Below are 21,442 nucleotides of genomic sequence, written 5' to 3'. Positions count from 1 at the left end.
AACTGATTGTCTTCATTCATAGCAGACAAATTGCACTGAACCTCGTTATAACACCGGTCCGTGTAGCCAAAACCTCTTATAACAACAGCGTATCCCAAAATGTCGTGGCATTAAAAATGTCTGAACCTGTCTCAAAGTTCAGCCAGATTCTAGCATGGTTTTGTCAGATTCTCTGTGCTTAAAGCATCATAAGGCAAAGCCTTATTAAAATTTATTCACCTGGTCATCTATAATGAAAAGGTTCGACTATAAAACACAACAATTCAAAAACGACTGTCAGATAATGGTATTGAGCAGTGTGTTCCCGTCCTCATAATTCAGTGTATATAATACAAAGTCTTTTTTTAGGGTTATTGAAGGAAATGTTAAATTTGGTTATGTCAACAGTTTATGAAATGTAATCTGTGGTTGTGGTTACACATTTTGTGTGAAAATAAAGTTGGTCATTGAAAACTGGAGTAAGAAATAAATTTGCAGCTACATGACGCCTACCATGTTTTGAAATATTGTAAATTTGTGCTGAAAAAAAGCAAATTTATTTTTATTATATTATATAGATAGGATGGCTAAGATATGCATAAGCATTTGTGTATTATACGAAATGTTTGTTGTTTTTTAATTTTTAAAAGTTTAAATCAAAATATATTTAAAATACTAAAACTATACTCTTCAAAAAAAGAAACGCAAAGCCAGATTTGTGTGGGGTAGGAAAAAACATTTATAAGAAGAACCCTACAAGGTGTTGTGGAGAGAACACTTGGTGTTTGTAGTCATCTCAGTTATCGGTACATAGGAAAAGTCTAAGGTGAAGGTCAGCTACCACCAATAACGCCTATGTCCCCCGTTGGAATCGATAACGGCCTGACATCTCCTGCCCATGGAAGAGACGAGTATGCGAATCACTTCCTGGGGAATGGTACCCCACACGGCCTGCAACGCAAAAGCCAACTGCTAGGACGTCTTTGGTGGTGGTTGACGTCGGCATCGTCGCTGAACCAGACATCTCTCCATAGCAGTTGAGGGCATACCCTGTATTGACGACACCAATGCAGTCGTTGTAGACGATGTTGTCGACCCATGTTGTGATCGTTTTGATTCGGGAAATTTGTCACTCACACTATAGCACATTAAACCTCTTCATTGTGCATCTCTTGGGCCGCTTTTTTTTTGCTTTTATGGCCAAAAACATCCGTATTGCGTTTTTCTTTTTTTAAGTGTGTATATGGAAGTATTCTTTGAGTGCTGACTAATCCCAAGTTCAAGTTTTGAATATATACCCAAATTCCATATACCCAGATCATCACGCTACCACCACCAAATATGTCTACTTCCTGTAAGTAGTTCCGTGCATAAGGTTCCCTGCGACGCCTGTACACACGACGTCTACCATCCGCACGGCGAAGCATAAAACGTGACTCGTCACTTAACCAAACTTGTCTCCAACGCAGTTATGGCGATACTCTGTGACCATTGTACCACTGACGTCGCAGCCGACGATGCAGGTTCGTCAAAATGACACCCCGAGCTTGTCGTCTAGCGCGTAAATGGTTCCTCGCTGTCCTGGTATTGTCGTAGTTTTAGAGGTGGACGTGGTGGTTCTTTCACGTAGGTGACGTAGAGGTATGAATCTGTCCTGTGCTCTAACAGTGATACGTGGTCGACCGGATCTGGGAAGGTCAAGTGTTGTCCCGTGTGTCTGATAACGGTTCCATGTCTTGTAATGGTGCTTGATGCTGAGTGAAATCCCTGGTTATAGCTGAAGATGAGTCTCTTGTTTGCTGCCGGCCGATTGCGTTGTTGCGTTGGGCTTCCGTCAGTCGTGGCATGTTTTCGCCGTTCACTTGCTGTAAGATTAGGATGGCATGCCAATGAAAACCGAGCGTTTTCATCGATGAACAAGTGATGTTGCACGTGCACGCCATGTTGGTGCGTTTCTGTTGCAGGCCCACACGGTTGGGTATTTGCAATTTTTCCATCTTTTCACAAAATTTCTGCGGTACCTCATTCTTTCCACAAACATCAATCCCAGTCCACAGAGAAATGACCATATTTGGTATTAATTGTGTATGTATGTCGGCAACACTATCAGATATTTACGATTTTACTTTCGCGTTTCCTTTCAGCAGAGTATAATATGGCTAACTGAATATTTTTCAGTGGTAAAATTAAACATACCATAAAATCAACTGAGGGGTATAGTTTCTTTTGCTCCTCAGTTTATCTCTTTTCTTTTCGGATAGATACCCCGGACATACTCGCCACTAAAGCTTCGTTTTGAGCCTGGTTCGAGTGGCACGACGTTTAAAATAGCGGTCCAATCAAATTACACACACGTATGGCGACGTCACTTCCTGAACGAAACTGTGGTGGCGAATGAGTGAGAGAGTTTGGTTGCGGGTTCACGATGCGGGAGGAGAACCCGAAGTGACGTAGATCTTTGACGTTTTACCATTTTGTGAAACCACTGTAGCAACATTATCAAGATTGTGGCGAATGGGACCATGGTATTTATCAGAATAGAATGTGTGGTAGTGATTGATGGGGGGTGGGGGGGGGGGGGGGTGGGGGGGGGGGGGGGGTGGGGGGGGGGGGAGAGTCATGTTTTCTGTCTTCATTATTAGAGGCTGACATTTTGTTTCGTCACAAGGTTTGTTTTTACGTCACATTTCAAATTCAACACATGGAAAGAATGTTAATTTTTCTCACCGTTCATTTTTAAAACAGTACATATGTAGGTGATTTTGAAACAGAACGATGATAAAAGCATTTTGTATATAACAAATGTCCATGTGTTACTAGCAAAAACCCAGTGGCAGAAAACTGGACACCCTGACATGTTTGTACTCACAGCTGCTCGAGGAGTGTACTTTCCAATTACTAAGATTGTGGATGATGGACATACTTAGTATAACTTGGTGTAAACTGACGAGGAAACGTGACCAAACTGAACTTTGGACTCGTTGGGTCCAGACCCACAAAGTGTTACAAAATGGTTGATAATCAATCACCCAAACACAACCAAAACAACTTGCTACCGTACTCATATCAATGGCACCTTTGTTTGAAGTGAAATTTTGACTGCACTCACAGCATGCCAACCTACGAAGATAAGGGTATAAAAGGAACGATGTACTGTGCATTTACACTCAAGCCATTGGACAGTAGCATGCCTACAACAGAGAGAACAGGCTGTTGGTATGATACAATAAGGAGCAACGCATGACCACCTCGCAAGGAGTTTTGGCTGTGGACGACTGATGGCCACCAGGCGCATGACCTGATTCAGAAGGCCTAGGAGTGGCAGACCTGTCCAGTCACCGCACCACCCAGGAAACTCTACACGCGTATCCTCCATCTGAGGAATTATATTATCACTGTGGCGTCATCAACTGAGACAGTCATCCTGTCAGCCGATGGACAGTGGACAGAAGACCGATGCACGTAACACTGACACTGCAATGCTGGTAGAACAGAACTTGGCAAAGAGTCGTGTTAACGGGAGAGGGCAGATTCAAACTTTTCCTGGCAAAATGGAAGAATGTGCGTCCTAACATCGTTGCATTCAAGATGTCGATCCGTTTGGAGGTGGCAGCATCTGTAGCCCTGTCAAGTCGGCATCATTGCTCCTCCTGTCAATTCAGCATCTGTAACCAAGTCATGACAGATCTAGTTATATCTGAAGGAGATATCACTGGACAGCGTTATATTGACCAGTCTATCCGATAAGGTGTACTGCCGTTCTTGCAACAGAGTGGCGGTCGGGTAGCCTAGTGGTTAAAGCGTTCGCTCGTCACGCGGAAGACCCGGGTTCGATTCCCGAAATGGGTACAATGTGTGAAGCCCACATCTGGTGTCCCCCGCCGTGATATTGCTGGAATATTGCTAAAAGCGGCGTAAAACCATACTCACTCACTCTAGCAACAGAACAGGACAGACCCTGATTTAACAACAAAACACGAGGTCCCATAAAACATCTTGCCTTGGCCAGCACAATCACCAGACTTATCACTACAGAACTATTGTGGGGTCCCCTTGACCGTCAAATCAGAGCACGGCTAGGTCGCCCTTATTACAAGGATCAGTTAGCACAGGCCCTCTGAGAAGAATTGTGTTGAATCCCATTTCTTGTGATCTGACGTGTCGCTTCTTCTTCTCATCGTCGAGTTGGGCCGCGCATTGATTCCCGTGGTGGGCACATACGCAAGACTGACTGATAACGTGTGGTATTCTGAAGGATTAAAGGGAGTTTCATGATTTCAGTCTTGATGGTTGATCGAATACTGAACAACTGACCCCATCCTCCAAACTGTGGACACCTTCTCTTTTGTCCTCATTCATGGCTTAACTTGTAATGATGTTGATACATAATTCATTTCTCTTGACAATACGAGTATGTTAATGTTGTAATTTTAGGGTAAGTGATGCTTAATTGGCATTTCACATCACAGTCAACACCTGTTTCAGTCATATCACGGCGGGAAAAGTGGGGTCAATAAGACACAATCATTTGCATGATATGGAATCTTGAAATGAAAGATGTGAAATGATTATTAATGTCTCATGTTCATGCCTCTATGTCAAAGATTGCGGCTTTGCTCACGAAATACTCTGTATTGGTGAGGATGGCCATATTATGGTTGAGACTTTTTTTAGGATGAGATTTTTTTTTTTCAACACATGGTGGCTGACTTTTTTATTTTCACAAAATTATGTGCTGTGGGTTTTTTTCCTTGATGCTATCAGATTTTTTTTATTAAATGTGAAATTTATTCACACAAAAGTTCCCTACTCTGGAAAGAAATAGCTCTTGATAAGTATCTATTAGATAAGCTAACTTCAGTAGTTTCTGAGAAAACTTTCAGGTACAAAAAATAATTGACGGGACCAATTTCCGAACTCGTCGTGACAAGTCTCTGTTAGATAAGCATGCACACTTTTATTATGGTAACTTCAGTAGTTTCTGAGAAAACTTGTCCCTATTCCACGCAGTATGCACTAAGTTGAAAAGCACGGAGCAAGGGCCATAGCTCTGTATAAAAATGAATTTACAACACCAATTTTCGAAGCCATTTGAGATCATGAGCAGAAAAATAAGTGCACAAAATTTCATTTCTCTGACTTGAATAGTTTTTGTGAAACTTTGTCCCCTTTGAGCAGAGGACGGGCGGACGAACTCTGTTTCTATATCCTCCGCCCCACTTCGTGGCGGGGTATAATAACTAGTCATAATATCAGATGGGGAAACGGGGCACATGTATTAACTGTATAACATAAATCACTACGGATTTATTTTGGTATTGTTTGGATCCATTTTCTCCAAAAATATCATCAAGATTTTGAAAATACACATTCTTTCATGTGTGTCTTTTTCCGAGTTTTCCAAAGCAACAATTCGTCATGCACGGGTACACAATCTAAAAAGTTCACTTGGGAGCTGACATTATCAACGAACAAAAATAATAAATCGACAAAGCAGCGATAGAAACTAACAGTTTTAGTCCACTAGTCCTTATACTGATAACATGTAGCAAAATCCTTAAAAAGGGTAAATTTCTACCAGTCCTTATTATACCTTAACTACTGGGCAGTTTGGCAAGGACTATAGAACTAGTACCAATTTCTACTAGAAATAATAGACACGATAAGGTCTTCGCAACCTTTTACTTGCGGTGAGATTATATCTATTCGTTGATTACCTCCCTTAGACCTTTCCGAAAATGGCGACGTCCATGTGTAAACTGTGTTCCAGTAAACTGTCAACTTTACAGACCTATTTACGAAGACAAGTCCGTTTGAATGCTAGAGTCTCCATTGCATTGTATAGTTCAGGGCCAACGCCAGAAGAGGAAGAAGTTTTGCTGAAACCACAGAAAGCTGTAGTTGAAAGTGAAGACATTATCGAAAAACTGAGAAATGTCTCGCGTCTGAGAGGTAACCTCTACAAGCGTCAACACAACTTGCAACCCGAGATCCGCACAGCATATCAGAGGGAGTTGCGTTATAAGCGACGTAACTATGCTAAGTTCGGGAATGAGTCTGGATTCGACCCCCGGAAATGTTGGCCAACCCGCAGTGAACTGCGAGAGGAGATTAGGCTGGAGAACGAGTGGGAGCCAACGCTTGAGAATATGATGAAAAACATAGAGAGACGCAAACAGGCAGATGAATCGAAGATGGCTAAAAGGTAGGTTTCAGTGTCACAGGTTTTGATTTACCCAGTGGTTACTGTAAATGTGCTAAAATACGATTATGTCAAAAATGTTTCTTTTTATCATGTTCGTTTCTCAATAACATGACATTGACAATACTAGATTATAGGGCCTACCTTTAGAATACAGTACCACAGACTTTTCAAACACGTGACAATACCGTATGATGTAATTTGTAGTATTTTGTTGCCAGTCACACTGGGGAAACAATACCCTGTGATGTCAGGGGCCATCGAGTGTGCAATACTGTGCATAAGCTCCTCCCAGTGATCTATCATCTCTACACGAAATGTCATTGAATACGCCAAGCAGTGTGGAGAGTTTTGAATATTTGTTTACTAAATATAGCCTGTGGCGGCGCATTTTATAGCAAACACTAGTTTATACTTTTATTTTATTTATATTTATATTTTGTTTTTCTGGTAATTAAAGTGGCTAAAATGGTTATAAATGGGAACTAATATACATATATTATTTTTTCATTTGATTAATTTTCATTATTTTGCACAAGAATGCAGTTTATTAGGGATATTATGTTGGCACATCCAAATATCCCTAGTGTTAGGGTAGGTTACCCTGAACTCTATCCTTAGCCCTTGGATCCCCTTTACGATCAATCACCCCTTTTCGATCATTAGGGTTAGGTACCTGTTTAGTGGCTATTAGATTACCCGAATTCTGTCCTTAGCCCTTGGATCCCCTTTACGGTCAATCATCCCTTTATCATTAGGGTTAGGTAAATCTACCCGTTTAGTGGCTATTATAGATTCTATAATCTAATATATTTCCTAATATTCTTCACACAAAAACGTCGAGTAAAAAGGATGAAATGGTTTTGTGTCTAATACTTTGGCTTACTTGTGATGTCTTTGCACTTGTCTGGACAAATCCCCGAAATCTGGCATCATCATATTTAGTGGTTAGTAGAATTATGTCCTGTTTTTGTCCAATTTGGACCTCCATACACAACTTTTCCCTGTATCGCGATACGATGGAATTCTCACCCTTGTCAAACTGAGCGTGAGGCCCGGCTTTTACTTGGCTCTACTAATGTAAATAATGAACTTTTATCAATAAAATATGCATAGTTAGATAGTGACAACTGATATAGAGAACACGAATAATCATAAGAGTTAGTGAGTGCATTTTCTTCAATTTAGCGTACATAACAAGTACCGCAATACCCCAAGGTTGCAGGTTACTTTGTAAAGGGCTATACGCCCTCACTCATACCTGTTTTGCTGAGCAGTAAGTTGTTATAAATGTCCAATTAAACACGTTTAGATCCTAGGTCATCAGGTGAGTACATCAATATGCTCATACTTTATGGTGTTCTTTTCACAGAATATTCATTCTCAAAATGTCAATTGCCTGATCATGTTGACGTGCCAATTATTGCCACCCCCCCCGAGTACAGTGTGCACATGGTTGCATATCGTATTACCAGTGGCCTCTTGTGAGATTCCTACTACAGAACACGTCTTTTCACGTCTTTGGGCAATGTCACTGAAGCATGCATAAAATGGCTTTGAATATCCTGTGTACTGGTGTCACCGCTCCATAAGTACTGCATTGATTCCTGGCCTTCATTACCACCAGCAGATTTGTTTAGGCGGCCCCAGCCTGTGCGTTTAGCGGAACATTAAGCTGACACACCGTGATATAACTGGAATACTGTTAAAAGCAGTGTTAAACCCAACTCACTCACTCCATTCTGTTATAATAAATACCCTGGCCCAAATCAGCACAATAGACTCTTTTTCAACCTATTCATAATGCCAGAAATAGCTGTCCATCAAATGACACTGTTGTGTGAGTAATTCTCTGGGAAAGCTCTGCAATGTACTGTGGGTGTTATAATGGGTACTGCCTGGAAATTGTAGTAATGATATATCAACTCAAAAGTCTCGATATATTGGTTATTTATTAAATTAATTTGTAAGTCACAGTATGTCGATCTGTAATTAATCAATTTAATACTAAATATTAACGAGGTTGATCCTTCAATCATGTTTAAATTCAATTGTTTAAAATTAAATTGTCTACCTTCTCCTTGCCCATCTTTTCCATGGTAATGTTAATACATGTGAACATTTCTGTGGAAGTAAGTTATTAATTTTGTATCAATATTCATAAAATTGTATTGATACTGTATCAACATTCAAAATGCACTGATACATCAAGATCACAACACCCACCTAAAGGGTACTGATGACAATGACAGAGATGGTGAACATGATGAGGTCACATAAACACGTGATCAAACAAGCCATGGCAGCAAGTCAGGCCAGGGTTCTAATAAGTTCTTGAAACCATTATGAAAACGTCATGCTATTTGTTCTTGGAGTTGATTCAGAGCCAGGAATTCTCTGGCAAATATTTTAAAAAGGTGAAACTGACACAACTATAGGCCATTATGCACAATTATAGCGAAATTATTCATCAACCACAACATGGTTTAAGTCAGAGAAATCACTCGAATCATTTGATTCGAGAAATCTACAGATCAACAAATTTAGGTGATTTCTCCATTACATAACATGTGGAATGAGATCTATATTATCTAAAGATACACGGGATAATTGTAGATGTATTTAACCCATATGTTAACATGTAATAACTTATAAAGCTTAGGCCATAATATGGTAAATATTAGATTTTCATCCCTTCCCGCTTTATTACCAAACACCGAACCTCACATCATTAGTTTGTATATCATTATTTGGCACTTAAGTACCTAAGGTAAAAAAGCTGGTGTGTTTTTTTCTTTCTTTAGTTGATATTTCATGTGTGACAACATTCAGCAGGTGGCTATGTTTAATTTGTGACTGATAATATTCTGCATCCGTTGCTGATCAGCGCATGTCATTCCAAAAATATGTCTGTGTTAGAATACACTTGTCAAGATGAGAACCACATCAGTGGAAAAAATAAACAAAGTTACTCCCATCTCACATTTTTTAAACATTTGGATAAGAATCAAGTACAGTAAACTATGGTTATAATGAACTCAAGGGATGACTAGTTTTAGTTCTTTATTACCGCAGTTCGTTATAACTATATATACAGCAAATGGACAGGACCAAAAGGCAGTTTGTTATATCCGTCAGTTTGTTATAAGCGTGTTCGTTATAAGCGTGTTCGTTATAAACCTAGTTTACTGTAGTTGATTTATTGTGGTCTCATGTACTCGACTATGTTCCAGAGTGGAGACGATAACCAAGAACATGGAGAAGATGGAGGGCTGGATGAAGGAGTACCACCAGCGGGAGCAGAAGCGAACGGAGGAAGTGAAGGAGAGGGAGCTGAAGAAGAAGAAGCTGCTAGATGACGCCATGGCGTACTTCGGCTACAAGGTGGACCCAAGAGATGAGAAGTTTAAGGAAATGTTGGAAGAGAAAGCTAAAGAAGAAAAGAGATTGGCAAAACAGAAGAAGAAGGAAACACAGACAGCAAAACTTATGGCCCGAATACAGGCTGAAGCGCAGAGGAAAGACTCATGAGTCTCACTTGGAGATGTTCACAGTGACTGGACTTTAACATGGGACTGAAATATTCAAAGAGACATTTGTGTGGATGTGTTGGATAAGTACATTGTATGAAATATAATGTAGTGGAATAAAATATCTGTTTTTGTAAAGTTGTAAAGGATCTTTAGCATTATTAATAGTAAAGACAAATTTTCAAGTTAATTTTTAACTTCATTGACTCAATCCTCAACAGTGTTTGGCAGCAGGAGTAGACACTAGGGCTGGGACGAGTCCAAATTTACTACCCGGGTACCCATCCCCGTATTACCTGACCCTACCAAGGTACCCACTGTAGGTCTCAAGGGACGGGGGTGATTGTTTATTAGAAACATACGTGCTCTGGGGTGTGTTTATTAGAAACATACGTGCTCTGGGGTGTGTAAGAGAGACTACATGTCCATAACACCCCATGCCTGCTGAATGTGAGAATGTTTGTATTAGTCTAGAAGTGCTGTGTGACATCGCTTGTGGAACGACATGCAGTGAGACAATGCAATATGAATGTTGTGATCTGTCGTCAGAAGAAAGACCACCTTTGAAAAGGATTGCCAGGCATAGCAATGGTGGGTCCAAAATATCAAACTCTTCTCTGTCAATTTTACTGCTTATATCATACTAAATTTGGTTTTCAAAAAGGGGGGTCTGGGTCCCCAACTCTTCTGAAAGGTTTAATAAAAAATTTAAAAAAAATACACTTCAGTGGGTAAGGTGGTTTTAAATCGCTCTGCGCCGTTAGTATTGTTGATATTCATTATGCACAGTAACACATGAGCTCTCTAGCCTTCATAATTTGTGACATGATTAGGAATCATCTGCAACATGATCAAAGTCTAAGGGCTATTGACATGCATCAAATTGATAGAGTGAATGAGTTATATACTTCATGTAATATCGCCTCCAACTAGTAGAACACATGTACATGTAGCCAATATTTGTTCGATGTGTCAATGTGGAACAGGTTTCTGCAGACACAAAATGTTAATGATTGGCCCTGCACAGGTCACCCGTGGCCAACACAACAAGTCCAGGATCCAGTAATCAGAAACTTGGCTTGAAAAAAAGTGAGGGCAACCACCCATCCCATCAAATGGCTGTTCACCTGCATCGAGCCAGTTCAATGTTTAGATAAGAAATCGTCAGCATGGTCGGCATCAGGTGTTGTACATCATAACAAATAGCCAGATGCCAATGACGATTAGAGTGTATAATGTTTTCAGATGACTCCGGATTCACTCTGGATTTTCTAGATAGGTGGGCGGCGGTCGGGTATCCTAGTGGTTAAAGTGTTCGCTGACCATTTCTGGTGTCCCTCACAGTGATATTGCTTGAATATTGCTAAAAGCAGCTTAAAACCATACTCACTCACTCACTCTGGATAGGTCGTGTGCTCGGACGTGTCTGGGACATACCTCATTATACTTACACATCGTGACATAGCTTGGTTGATGCATGTCATAGGATTCCCAAGGTGGAGATCGATCCTGATGATGGCAATCAAATGTCTGGTCAAGACTGAATTATTTACAAACCGGCAGCATAAAGATGGAAAATTGCTGCAGGCGGTGTTCCATAACAAACAAAGAAAAATTTGACTGGGCCTCCTTTCAACACGTCCAGTATAATCTTATCACTTTGTTGAAGGCCCTTTAATTCCGTTTTGACCAACGCCGACAATGATGGAAGCGCTCGTACAATATACCCCGTGTTAACCTTTTCGAAGTTGCATGATTAGAAAAGACACACCTACAATGACTTTCCTGATCTGGTAAGCGACGCTCTGATTGGTCGGACGAAAGGTGTTCTGACATGACCCTAATGAGTGGTTTTTTGTTTGTTGTTTAACACCGCATAGCAATATTCCAGGTATATGACGTCGGTTTGTAAATAATCGAATCTGGACCAGACAATCCAGTGATTGACATCATGAGCATCGATCCACGCAATTGGGGATCGATGACATGCATCAACCAAGTCAGCGAGCCTGACCACCTGATCCCGTTAGTCGCCTCTTACGACAAGCATAGTCGCCTCTTACAGCAAGCATGGGTTGCTGAAGACCTATTCTACCCCAGATATCTTCACGAGTATGAAATGGGATGTCCTCAGGTTTTTCGGTAGCGAGATCTGAGATCTGATTTTAATGAGATTACTGTCTTTGTGATATGAACAGATGAAATGCATACATGCGTATCGAACTGTCGTTTCTATAGTCAGAGACTTATGGTCGCTGTTATAGCACAGTGAAAGGTGTAACCAATAGACTCCAGGATACACGGTGCGTTGTTGGGCGTGTCGTCCCCGTCAGTACTCTTAAGAGGAAACAACACTACTTTCTGTCGTCTAGCCGGTGCCATTTTAATTAGCCCGCGTAATCACCATAAGCTAATTAACAACTGGGCTTCTGACCAGCGAATGGCCAACTGGAAAATTGTTGGCAGCGAGGGGTAATCCCCTTGAATCCCGGTATTTGAGTGGATGCTGCTTACTATAACATTTCACCTTGCAAATTCATCTCATTCTGCGTGTGTTAATGTGTCTATATAATTATGTAGTTTGGTCTACAGAAAATACGTGTACGTATTGTTATTGTATTATTGTGAAATTCAGTTCATATAATCCTTCTGATGGGTGAAGGAGATGGTACGGTACCATACCCTACCAAGGCCATGTCACTAACCAGATTTCCCGCCTCATCAAGAACAAAGCCAACATAGATGCCACCTTCTCTAGCGGCAAGTCCATCAAGACCCATGTACTAACCAATGGCAGAGGCACAAGCAGCGCAATTCCCAAGCCCCGAGGATGTATATACCAGATCCGCTGCAACTGTGGCCAGAGGTACATTGGAGAAACCCCCAGACCCCTCACAACACCAGACTCAAAGAACATCAGACCTCTATTTACAAACTAGACCTGAAATCCGCTATTTCCGAACACATCCAGAAGAACCAAAACCATAACATCATGTGGGAAGCCACCAAAGTCCTGTCTACCAACAACAACAACTGGCGACAAAGAAAACTACAAGAATCCATTGACATCAGGAGACCCCAGCCAGCCATGAACCGTGACCAGGGAACCTATCTGCCGAGTGCTTGGAACTTATTGGTTTGATCTTTGTCGGCGCTAATTGCCTAGCTGGCTTCTATTGTCCTTGCTATGAATGAATGAATGAACGAATGAATTTCCTCCAGAGTTGAATCCGAAGATTTTACATGGGCAAATACATTATTTACAATACATCAATGAAATTACTTGACTATATACAATGAAATCATGTTATACACTGCTATAATAAATAATTTACAATGTACATTTTGAGAGCAGTAAGGTATCTAGTAGATATACATAAAGTTTTTCTTTAACTTCCATATGAAGTGGCAGAAAGACATTATGATGCTTAGCCAGGTATCGTAATCAAGTTCGTTAGTCAAGTCATGGACATCTGCACCGAGAAAGAATGAAAGCATATCATCATCGTCAAGCATGTCTATTTTCACGTATACATCTACATCAAGTTTATCAATCAGACATGAGAAGACATTATTTCTCTCAGGCATAAACATTTCACAGTGCAAAATAATATACTGAACAGCATTGAAAACGCACCAGCAATAAATCTTGAAATATTACAAAAACAACTTGAGCAATGACCGATTTTGATTAGAACAGACATAGACGGATTATTAAGAAAGACGACAAAGGAAACAGGAATACCACACAGTAATTACAATTACGTCATCAGTGTAAGGAAGACACATAGGGTTAAAATGAAAAGTCAATATCTGGTATGTCCGCCATTGGCAGCAACACAGGCCATGCAACGTCTTCTCATTGAACGAATAAGTCTGCGAATAGTGTTCTGGGGCATTCCACTCTTGACGTAGTGTATCTTCAAGTTCTCTCAGGTTCTGTACTTGCGGACGACGTGAGAGGCGTTGACCCAGGTAACCCCATAGATGTTCAATTGGCGATAGATCGGGTGACAGGGCTGGCCATGGAAGCAGAGGCACATTATTGTTCGCTAGGTACTGTTTTGAAACACGTGCTGTGTGCGCTCTTGCATTATCTTGCTGGAAGGTGTGCATATCCTGGTGCTGATGAAAGAATGGGATGACGTGATTTGCCAATATGTTATTCCTGTAGTAAAGGGCATTAACTCTTCCACGACAAACATGGAGCTCTGTTCGATGGTTATGACTGATGCCGCCCCACACCATGACACTCCCCCCCCCCCCCCCCCCCCCAATCGATCTGACTGTACAACGCAGTCATTGTGGTAACGTTCTCCACATCGACGCCACACTCGCAGTCAACCGTCAGCATTCCGTAAATGAAAACGGGACTCACCAGAAAACAGCACACCATGCCACTGCCGCAATCTCCAATGACGCTGCCTTTTGGCCCAACGCAGACGTTCATTTCGATGTCGATCAGTGAGTATGGGTCCAACATATGGACGTCGAGCACTTAGCCCTGCTGAGCGGAAACGTCGACGTACGGTGTCAGCACTGATCAATTCCGTCGGCCTTGTACGGTTGCTGCAGTCCTGGTAGCCGGAAGTGTACGATCACGAAGATGCCGACGAACAATATAGCCATCCTGACGTGGTGTAGTTACACGACGTTGACACGGACGTGGTCGATCTCTGGTGGTTCTTGTCTGCTGGTATCTGCTCAGTAGCCTGAGGACTGTTGAATGATGGCATTGGAACCGTTGTGCAACGACTCTACTTGACGTACCAACTCGAAGCATGCCCAAGGCACGCTCACGTTCCTCTGCTGTTAATCTTGGCATTTCTTGTGTCAGTACCCTTTACGTCTGCAGCAACAAGTAATGTGGCTTTTAAAAGTCTGTCTTTTATAGCCCTATTCTGCATGCTTCCCGTGAAACAAAACACGTTTTCCATGATGTGCTGTTGTTGGCTGCGAGGAAGTTAGTGACAATTCTGGCTGTATGGGCTCTAGCGTTGTCATGCTGATAAATGACACCACGTGGCTGCTGTTGGAGAAATGGTAGGACAACTGGACGAAGAATGTTATCCATGTACCGCTGAGCTGTCAAGTTTCCGTCAACAATGACCAGCGGTGTCCTCTCCTGCCCACAGATCCCTCCCCACACCATGACACTCCTTCCACCATATGGTACGACCTTCTGCACGCAACACGCCGCCGTTCGTTCACCCCTTCGGCGGTAAACACGTTGTCTTCCATCAGCCCTAAACATACACAATCGACTTTCGTCAGTGAAGACAACCCTCTGCCAGTCACGTCGTTGCCAACGTCGTACAGTCCGGGCCCATCTCAATCGCAGACGACGATGTTGCGCTGTCAATAGCTGTCCTCTGTATGGTCTGTATGTCTCCTGGCCACTGTCTGTCGACTAACCCTGTGACCTAAGGCATTTGTCGCCGATGACGTCACTGTCAGGAAGCGATTTCGGAGGTGCAAGGTACGCAAGTACCGGTCATCATGGGGCGTGGTCACCCTGGGTCTGCCTGTTCTTGGCCTGTCAGCGGTCCGCCCTGTCTGTCTGTAACGTTGCATCAAGTTGGTAACGGCAACACGGGAGCAACCGAAGGTTCGTGCAATATGGGCGTGGGTGGCTCCCATCTGTACCATACCCAAGGCTCGTTCACGTTGTTCGACTGTGAGTCGTGGCATTTCTTTTGTGTTTTTTTTATCACTGTGGATGTCTGACTTGCCGTTGCAATCGTTTTATACCCTTACCCATCAAAAAAAAAATTATACTTTGTCTGAAATTTATATTTTCAGTTGGTAAAGTTTCTTTTGGACGTCAGTTTACATGTAACTCCGGTCGGTTGTAATTACGATATTTGCATTTTGTTTCATTCATTTGCTGTAGCAAGGACGCGGGAGGCTTCAATGGTGACTAATCAATACGGAAAATAACTCTATGTTAATAGTTTCAGATACTATTCATCCGATTATTGCATAAAGATTCTTTGAAGTTATATTTATTGTGTATTTTCTAACCGAATCACCGGTAGATTGGTAGAAAATATGCATACAGCTGATTGCTACTTTCCGGCTTAGCTTACGAGAAAATACACACGGTAATCCTGATTTCTGCATATGAAAAATGCCTAGCAGAACAGAAAATACAATTTAAATGGTAAATCATCATGTTTTATGATAATTTATCTGAATTTCACATATTTATTGATGAAGTGTGCTATCACCTGTTCGGCTTCCTGAATTCTCTGAAGGGATATTATGTAGTTTTTTATTGTACATAATATGTTGACCGATAGCTTTACCCCTTCAGTTCGTACATGCATTAATCAACAACAAAACACATGTCAGATTGGTAGCAGCTCTTTACTGTATAACTTTGTAATGATGTATGGCTTCTCATTCTCCGATATTCCCATAGGTGTCGCGCAGCGCAGCGAAAAGAGCGCCGAACACAAGTCAAACTAATCGAAATTATAGTCCATAAAAAGCAAAGTTTGAATCCGCAAGAAAAAAGCCCATCCATATATCAAGACTTTCAAACTTGGAGTGTTGTTTCCCTTTAATTTAACAGCCCTGTGACAGGTAGTGCATTTTGTGTCCCAGCAACTTTGAATCCGGTGCTTTAGATAACACTTTCCTTGTATACTCCCGCGGGGTTTAACATATAAATGAGCTTGCGTTGCCCGGTTACCTTCTTAAAAACAGCGACAAGACATCAGTCTCAGACAAGACACTTATTCCAATGTCTAGACGTAGACCCACGTGTCAACCTAACATGGAGAGTGAGACTACGGACACGAATTTTGTGGGTTTTTCAACAACTGCCAAATTTTCCAATCTTTTCAAGGATAATTTGTATTTATCTTGCATTATCATGTTTTTTTGTGATCACAATTTGTAACCCGCGTGGTCAGCAAAGCTGTAACTCTGCTTGAGTGAGTGAGTGATTTGATTTTACCGCCGCTTTGAACAGTATTCCATTTATATCATGGTGTGTCAGCTTAATGTGGGAGGAAAGCCCGAAGTGATGCAGGTCACTGACGTTTACCACTTTGGTTAAACCCACGTGTACGGGTTTATAGCTGACAAACCTAGAAACATGATCGGGGCGGACCGGGGTCCTAACTCACGACCATAGGTTTCTGGCGTGACCAAGGGATGCAACTCTACACAGCAAGCCGTTTTCACATTTATTTCGAAATTACTGATACCTTCAACCCTTTTGAAGATATCTTGAAATGAATTAGAGATAACGTGAATTGAATTGAAGATATCTTGAAATGAATTAAAGATATCTTAAATACAGATAAATAGAGTGGTAGAGTCAGTCGGACAATGACAACAGTCAATATAGTCAACTGTAATCTGTTTCTTACATGGGGGCGCAACTACATATAGGCAAACAACAATTGCCTACACAAATTGTTTCTCCTTGCCTGTCCTTTATGAAAGGGAAGCTACTCTAACCCTAACCTAGGAGACGTCACCTTTGTTTTGAGTCTGCCTGTCCTGTCATAACGTTACGAAGTGCAGTCAGGTGTTCACACAGCGATAAAACGAAACAAGGTAACAATTCGGACATATTGTGGCCAAAACGTACTGTTTTATTTTGGGTAAAAGGTTCCAAGCCGCAGATGTCAACAAACACGGATATGGATATTGATCCCGCAAGGTTAATGTCCCCGCTTAATTGTTTCGCAATATATATCTCAAAAGTTGCCAAATCATGTCAAATGCCTTAGCTACGTCACAGTTAGACGCCGATTTTCAGAATACTAGACTATTCTTTTGATAATAATAACAATTATATATCTATCCCTGTAGTTTTTTCCAGATTCCCGATGTGTAATACTGACTCGATCGCCGAATGACAAGGGATACGCCATGTTTGTTTATAAATACGGTCTAGTCCCTACTTGACCTTTGATACTTACATCTCTATCCGCATAAGACCATAACGGATGTCGTTTTTATCCGTTCACTTTATCCTGCCGAGAAACCTGCTCATTATGTTATAAACTCTTTTAATAAGTGAATATTTCGCATAAAACTATATTTTTCACTTGCGAATCCATTGGTGGGGTGTGCGCCCCCATACACACAGCGTTTGCAAAAATTGTGTGCAAAATTACGTTTTGTGGAATGAAATGACCTGAACTATTGATTCAGAATATATAATTGAACGAAGCGATTCAGCTTTCACATCAAAATACACGGAACTATAGACAGTATATATTTACACGCTGGTGCATATTTAGGTTGGTATTTGAATGCCTTCATACAAACATTACAAAACATTCATGGAAGTTAGTTTACAATGTATATCAACAGACTCTGTGTTGCGCAAGTCGGACAGTGCAATTATTCTAATATTCACTGTTCATAACACCTGACTGGGTCTAAGACGTTGTTTTGCTAACGCAGTAATCAGCATCGATTGGTTGTGGTGCCCCGAGCAAGGATTATCCACCCTTGACCGACGAGGTGCAAGGGAGGTAATTCGCCTTAGTGACAAAATGGATGCCAGAATGCTATGCGAAACTGGCTGAAGGAGTCTAGGATATTACGGACTGAGTGTTGCTTGTCACGGCACATACACCATGCGGACATCATAATATTGCAGGTACTGTGTATTTCGACGTCACTTTGCTGTGCTATTGAACCAGGCTGTCAATTGGATAATTAAGGTAAGATATTTCGACAGGTGCGACTGCGAGTATATTGGAAACTCGCTGTGCAGGTGTGTCGCCCGTCTACAGCGGTACAGCCGTCACACGTTTACTGCTTGTCAGACGGAACGGGGTGGCTAGGTCTGTCTACCTTTGGAATATTGCAGACTTAGGATAAGCAACAAGATCACAGAAAGGTTAATAAGGAGTTCTAGATCACGAAGGTTTGAAGTTGAATTGTACCAGTCGAATGTTACTTGTTTTGCATGAGTGAAGATTATAGGTTTTTACAAATATCATATTAAAGATACGTGTATTGACTAGCAATAAAGAGAATACTTAATATTGATTATATATTTCTGTAATATTATTGTAATTATCCATATAATTCCAATTCTTCCATGTGTCCTTATATTCCTCCATTTCAGTTATTGTGCATATGGATATAAATATTAGGTTGCGTAAATCGAGAGGCTGCCACAAAGAACACACACACACACACACACACACACACACACACACATATTTATGTAACACTTAATTTATTTATTTTTGAAAACACATAAAAGTTCTCTCACATTAGGGAATTAGAACTTTAAAATAATTATTTTTCCCAATTTGCTTGCCAAGGGCACTTGGTTTAGAATCCTCAGTAAATCCCTGAAAATATGACATGACAGTTAATTGTACATTTCTAGAATAACATAATTTGTTGCTACCTGAACACCATACAAATATCTACCACACTTACTTTAGAAATCCGTTGCAATCAATATGCATGTCCACGAAGACCAAGCACCAGTGTATGTTTCCCCTGTGAGGTGAAAATCAATAGCATTTTCACATTTCCATGTAGAGGTAGGTCTGAATCACAAGTGAAATGGGCAGTTTGTGTTAATTGTCACACTTTAGTATCTATTATCACCCCTAGTGATTACCATCCATTATCAAAATTATCACACCCTTGATGCAATTTGGAAATTTTGGTCACATTACCATTGTCACTCTTGATGCAGTATGTCTACTCATTACCATTGGACATATTTTTTATCACACCTGTACTGATTACCATTGGAAATATTTTTTATCACACCCTTGATGCAGTATGTCTTCTCATTACCATTGGACATATTTTTTTATCACACCCTTGTTGCAGTATGTCTTCTCATTACCATTGGACATATTTTTTTATTACACCCTTGATGCAGTATGTCTTCTCATTACCATTGGACATATTTTTTTATCACACCCTTGATGCAGTATGTCTTCTCATTACCATTGGACATATTTTTTTACCACACCCTTGATGCAGTATGTCTTCTCATTGAGCCATTATCATTCTACATGGTGAATCAGTCTAGTGGTGAAAGCGTTCGCTCATCATGCCAAAGGCCCAGGTTTGATTCCCAACATGGGTACTATGTGTGAAGCCCATTTCTGGTGTCCCCGGCTGTAATATTCCTGGAATATTGCTAAAACTGGCATAAAACCATCCCCACTCACTCTACATTTTGTTATCACACCCTTGATGCAATATGTGATATTGTAACCATGATAGCCATAGTGTAATTATTGTTACCATGGCTATTTTTGTACATTTGGGCAATACTTGTTTAGTATGTTAATGGTTATACTTTTGCAGCACTCATACAGTGATGTAAATATCCTAATTGTCGTCATCCTTGTCCCCCATCAGTTACCGTGGTTGGGGAGGGTGGTGTCCTCAGCACCCAATTGCTGCCATATTCCCAAGGCAAGGGAGTTAACTGACTGTAAAAGTCTAGTTTTTACCCTTGCCGAACTAGGCTGGAATTTCTGGGCTCGGCTGAATCACCACCGGTGACTGTTATGAGTTATGTCCCTTCTATGTTCCTCCTATTGACCAATCAGATTTCACCTCTCACATCACTGGCATTTGCTTCAAACAAAATGGTGGTGCCCAGTCAGGACGATCTGATAATCAAGATCTGTATTGTAATAACACAGGTTCTATTTTGGAAAGGGCATGAAATCACAGGAGCACTTTGGTTAAAAACATGAAATGATTTTGAAAATGTCTGTTGACGGCATGTAGATGGTACACATGCTTTACAAATCCTGCATCGGCAGTTTACAAGCGTTATGGGATTTCTTTTTGGACAATGCATAGACTTGTTAGTCCAGCCCAAACTCATGAATTGCTGACTGTACGAGGAAACTCAGCCAGGAGCCCCAGGAGATCCTGGCTTAGAATCTGTCCCCAGCAACATAATGCTTGTCACAAGAGGCGACTTCAGGGATCATGTGGAGAGACCCTGTGCCCTGGTTGACGGTGTGTCAACGTACCCAGACAGCATGGATCGTTGCTCACAATATCAGGGCTCGATCTACGGAACTGTTGTAAAACATGATAGGAACATGTGCACATTATCTTGAAGTGCCCACAGTTTGATGACGTCAAGCCTGAGAAAGCAGGACAAATTACTCGTCACAGGGATTAGTGTTGTAGTATGGTACATAAATCTTTGTGTTCAAAGACTGCAAGAGTAAGGATTAGTCAGGCCCAAATATGTTGGGTTTTTTACATGCACTTGGTGCACGTAGACATAAAGATTAGGTTGCACTTTTCAATAATAGGTTGCACTGGTGCATGTTTTATACAGCTAAGCCAAGCCCTGAATATCAGTCACTGGAATATCTGTTACTGGAATATTGCTGAGTGCAGTGTTAAACAAGAAACAGACCAACTTTCAAATGAGACAGTATCAATAACTTACAATATTTTGTTTTGGATCATATCAGGAAGAATTATTAATACATGTCTTTTTTCTTGAAAACTCAAAACACTAAGACTGAGATTTAATGACCATGCTGACATTGACAGGCAAATTAGGAAAAAATCACTATTTGCTAAAAATTGAGATTTTCTTACATTCAGTTTTCTTAAAAGTGTTTAATACAGAGGTATAATTTTGATGTACTTTAACATGGCACTGAATGAAATAATGTAAAACTAAGCATTATAGCCTCTTCCCTTCTATCGGACCATTTGCCTGTAAATGCAAGTCACCTTCACT

General features: G+C 41.0%; 2 protein-coding genes across 10 annotated transcripts in view; both read left to right on the top strand.

The window, feature by feature from the left end:
- The first annotated feature begins 5,709 nt into the window (after positions 1 to 5,709).
- Positions 5,710 to 9,857, top strand: LOC124147604 (growth arrest and DNA damage-inducible proteins-interacting protein 1-like). The gene is made up of 2 exons (XM_046518282.2): positions 5,710 to 6,184; positions 9,415 to 9,857. Exons 1-2 carry the CDS (start codon positions 5,718 to 5,720, stop codon positions 9,710 to 9,712), a joined length of 765 nt encoding a protein of 254 aa, XP_046374238.2. The 5' UTR covers positions 5,710 to 5,717; the 3' UTR covers positions 9,713 to 9,857.
- An 8,354-nt stretch (positions 9,858 to 18,211) lies between these two features.
- The window catches only part of LOC124147603, a 60,320-nt gene continuing 57,089 nt past the window's right edge, over positions 18,212 to 21,442 (top strand). For 7 of the 9 annotated variants that reach the window (XR_007222365.1, XR_007222363.1, XR_007222364.1 and 4 more), the window contains exon 1: positions 18,222 to 18,404. The gene's annotated coding sequence lies outside the window, so the exon portion shown is untranslated. Of the gene's footprint in view, positions 18,405 to 18,485; positions 18,584 to 21,442 lie in introns of those variants that run through there. The other 2 variants (XM_048400568.1, XM_048400569.1) reach the window with 2 other exon arrangements.

The sequence above is a fragment of the Haliotis rufescens genome, unplaced genomic scaffold (genome assembly GCF_023055435.1).
Source record: "Haliotis rufescens isolate VD_foot unplaced genomic scaffold, xgHalRufe1.0.p SCAF_2, whole genome shotgun sequence".
In the NCBI taxonomy this organism is placed as follows: Eukaryota; Metazoa; Mollusca; class Gastropoda; order Lepetellida; family Haliotidae; genus Haliotis; species Haliotis rufescens.
This window is presented reverse-complemented; position numbering and strand designations above follow the sequence as displayed.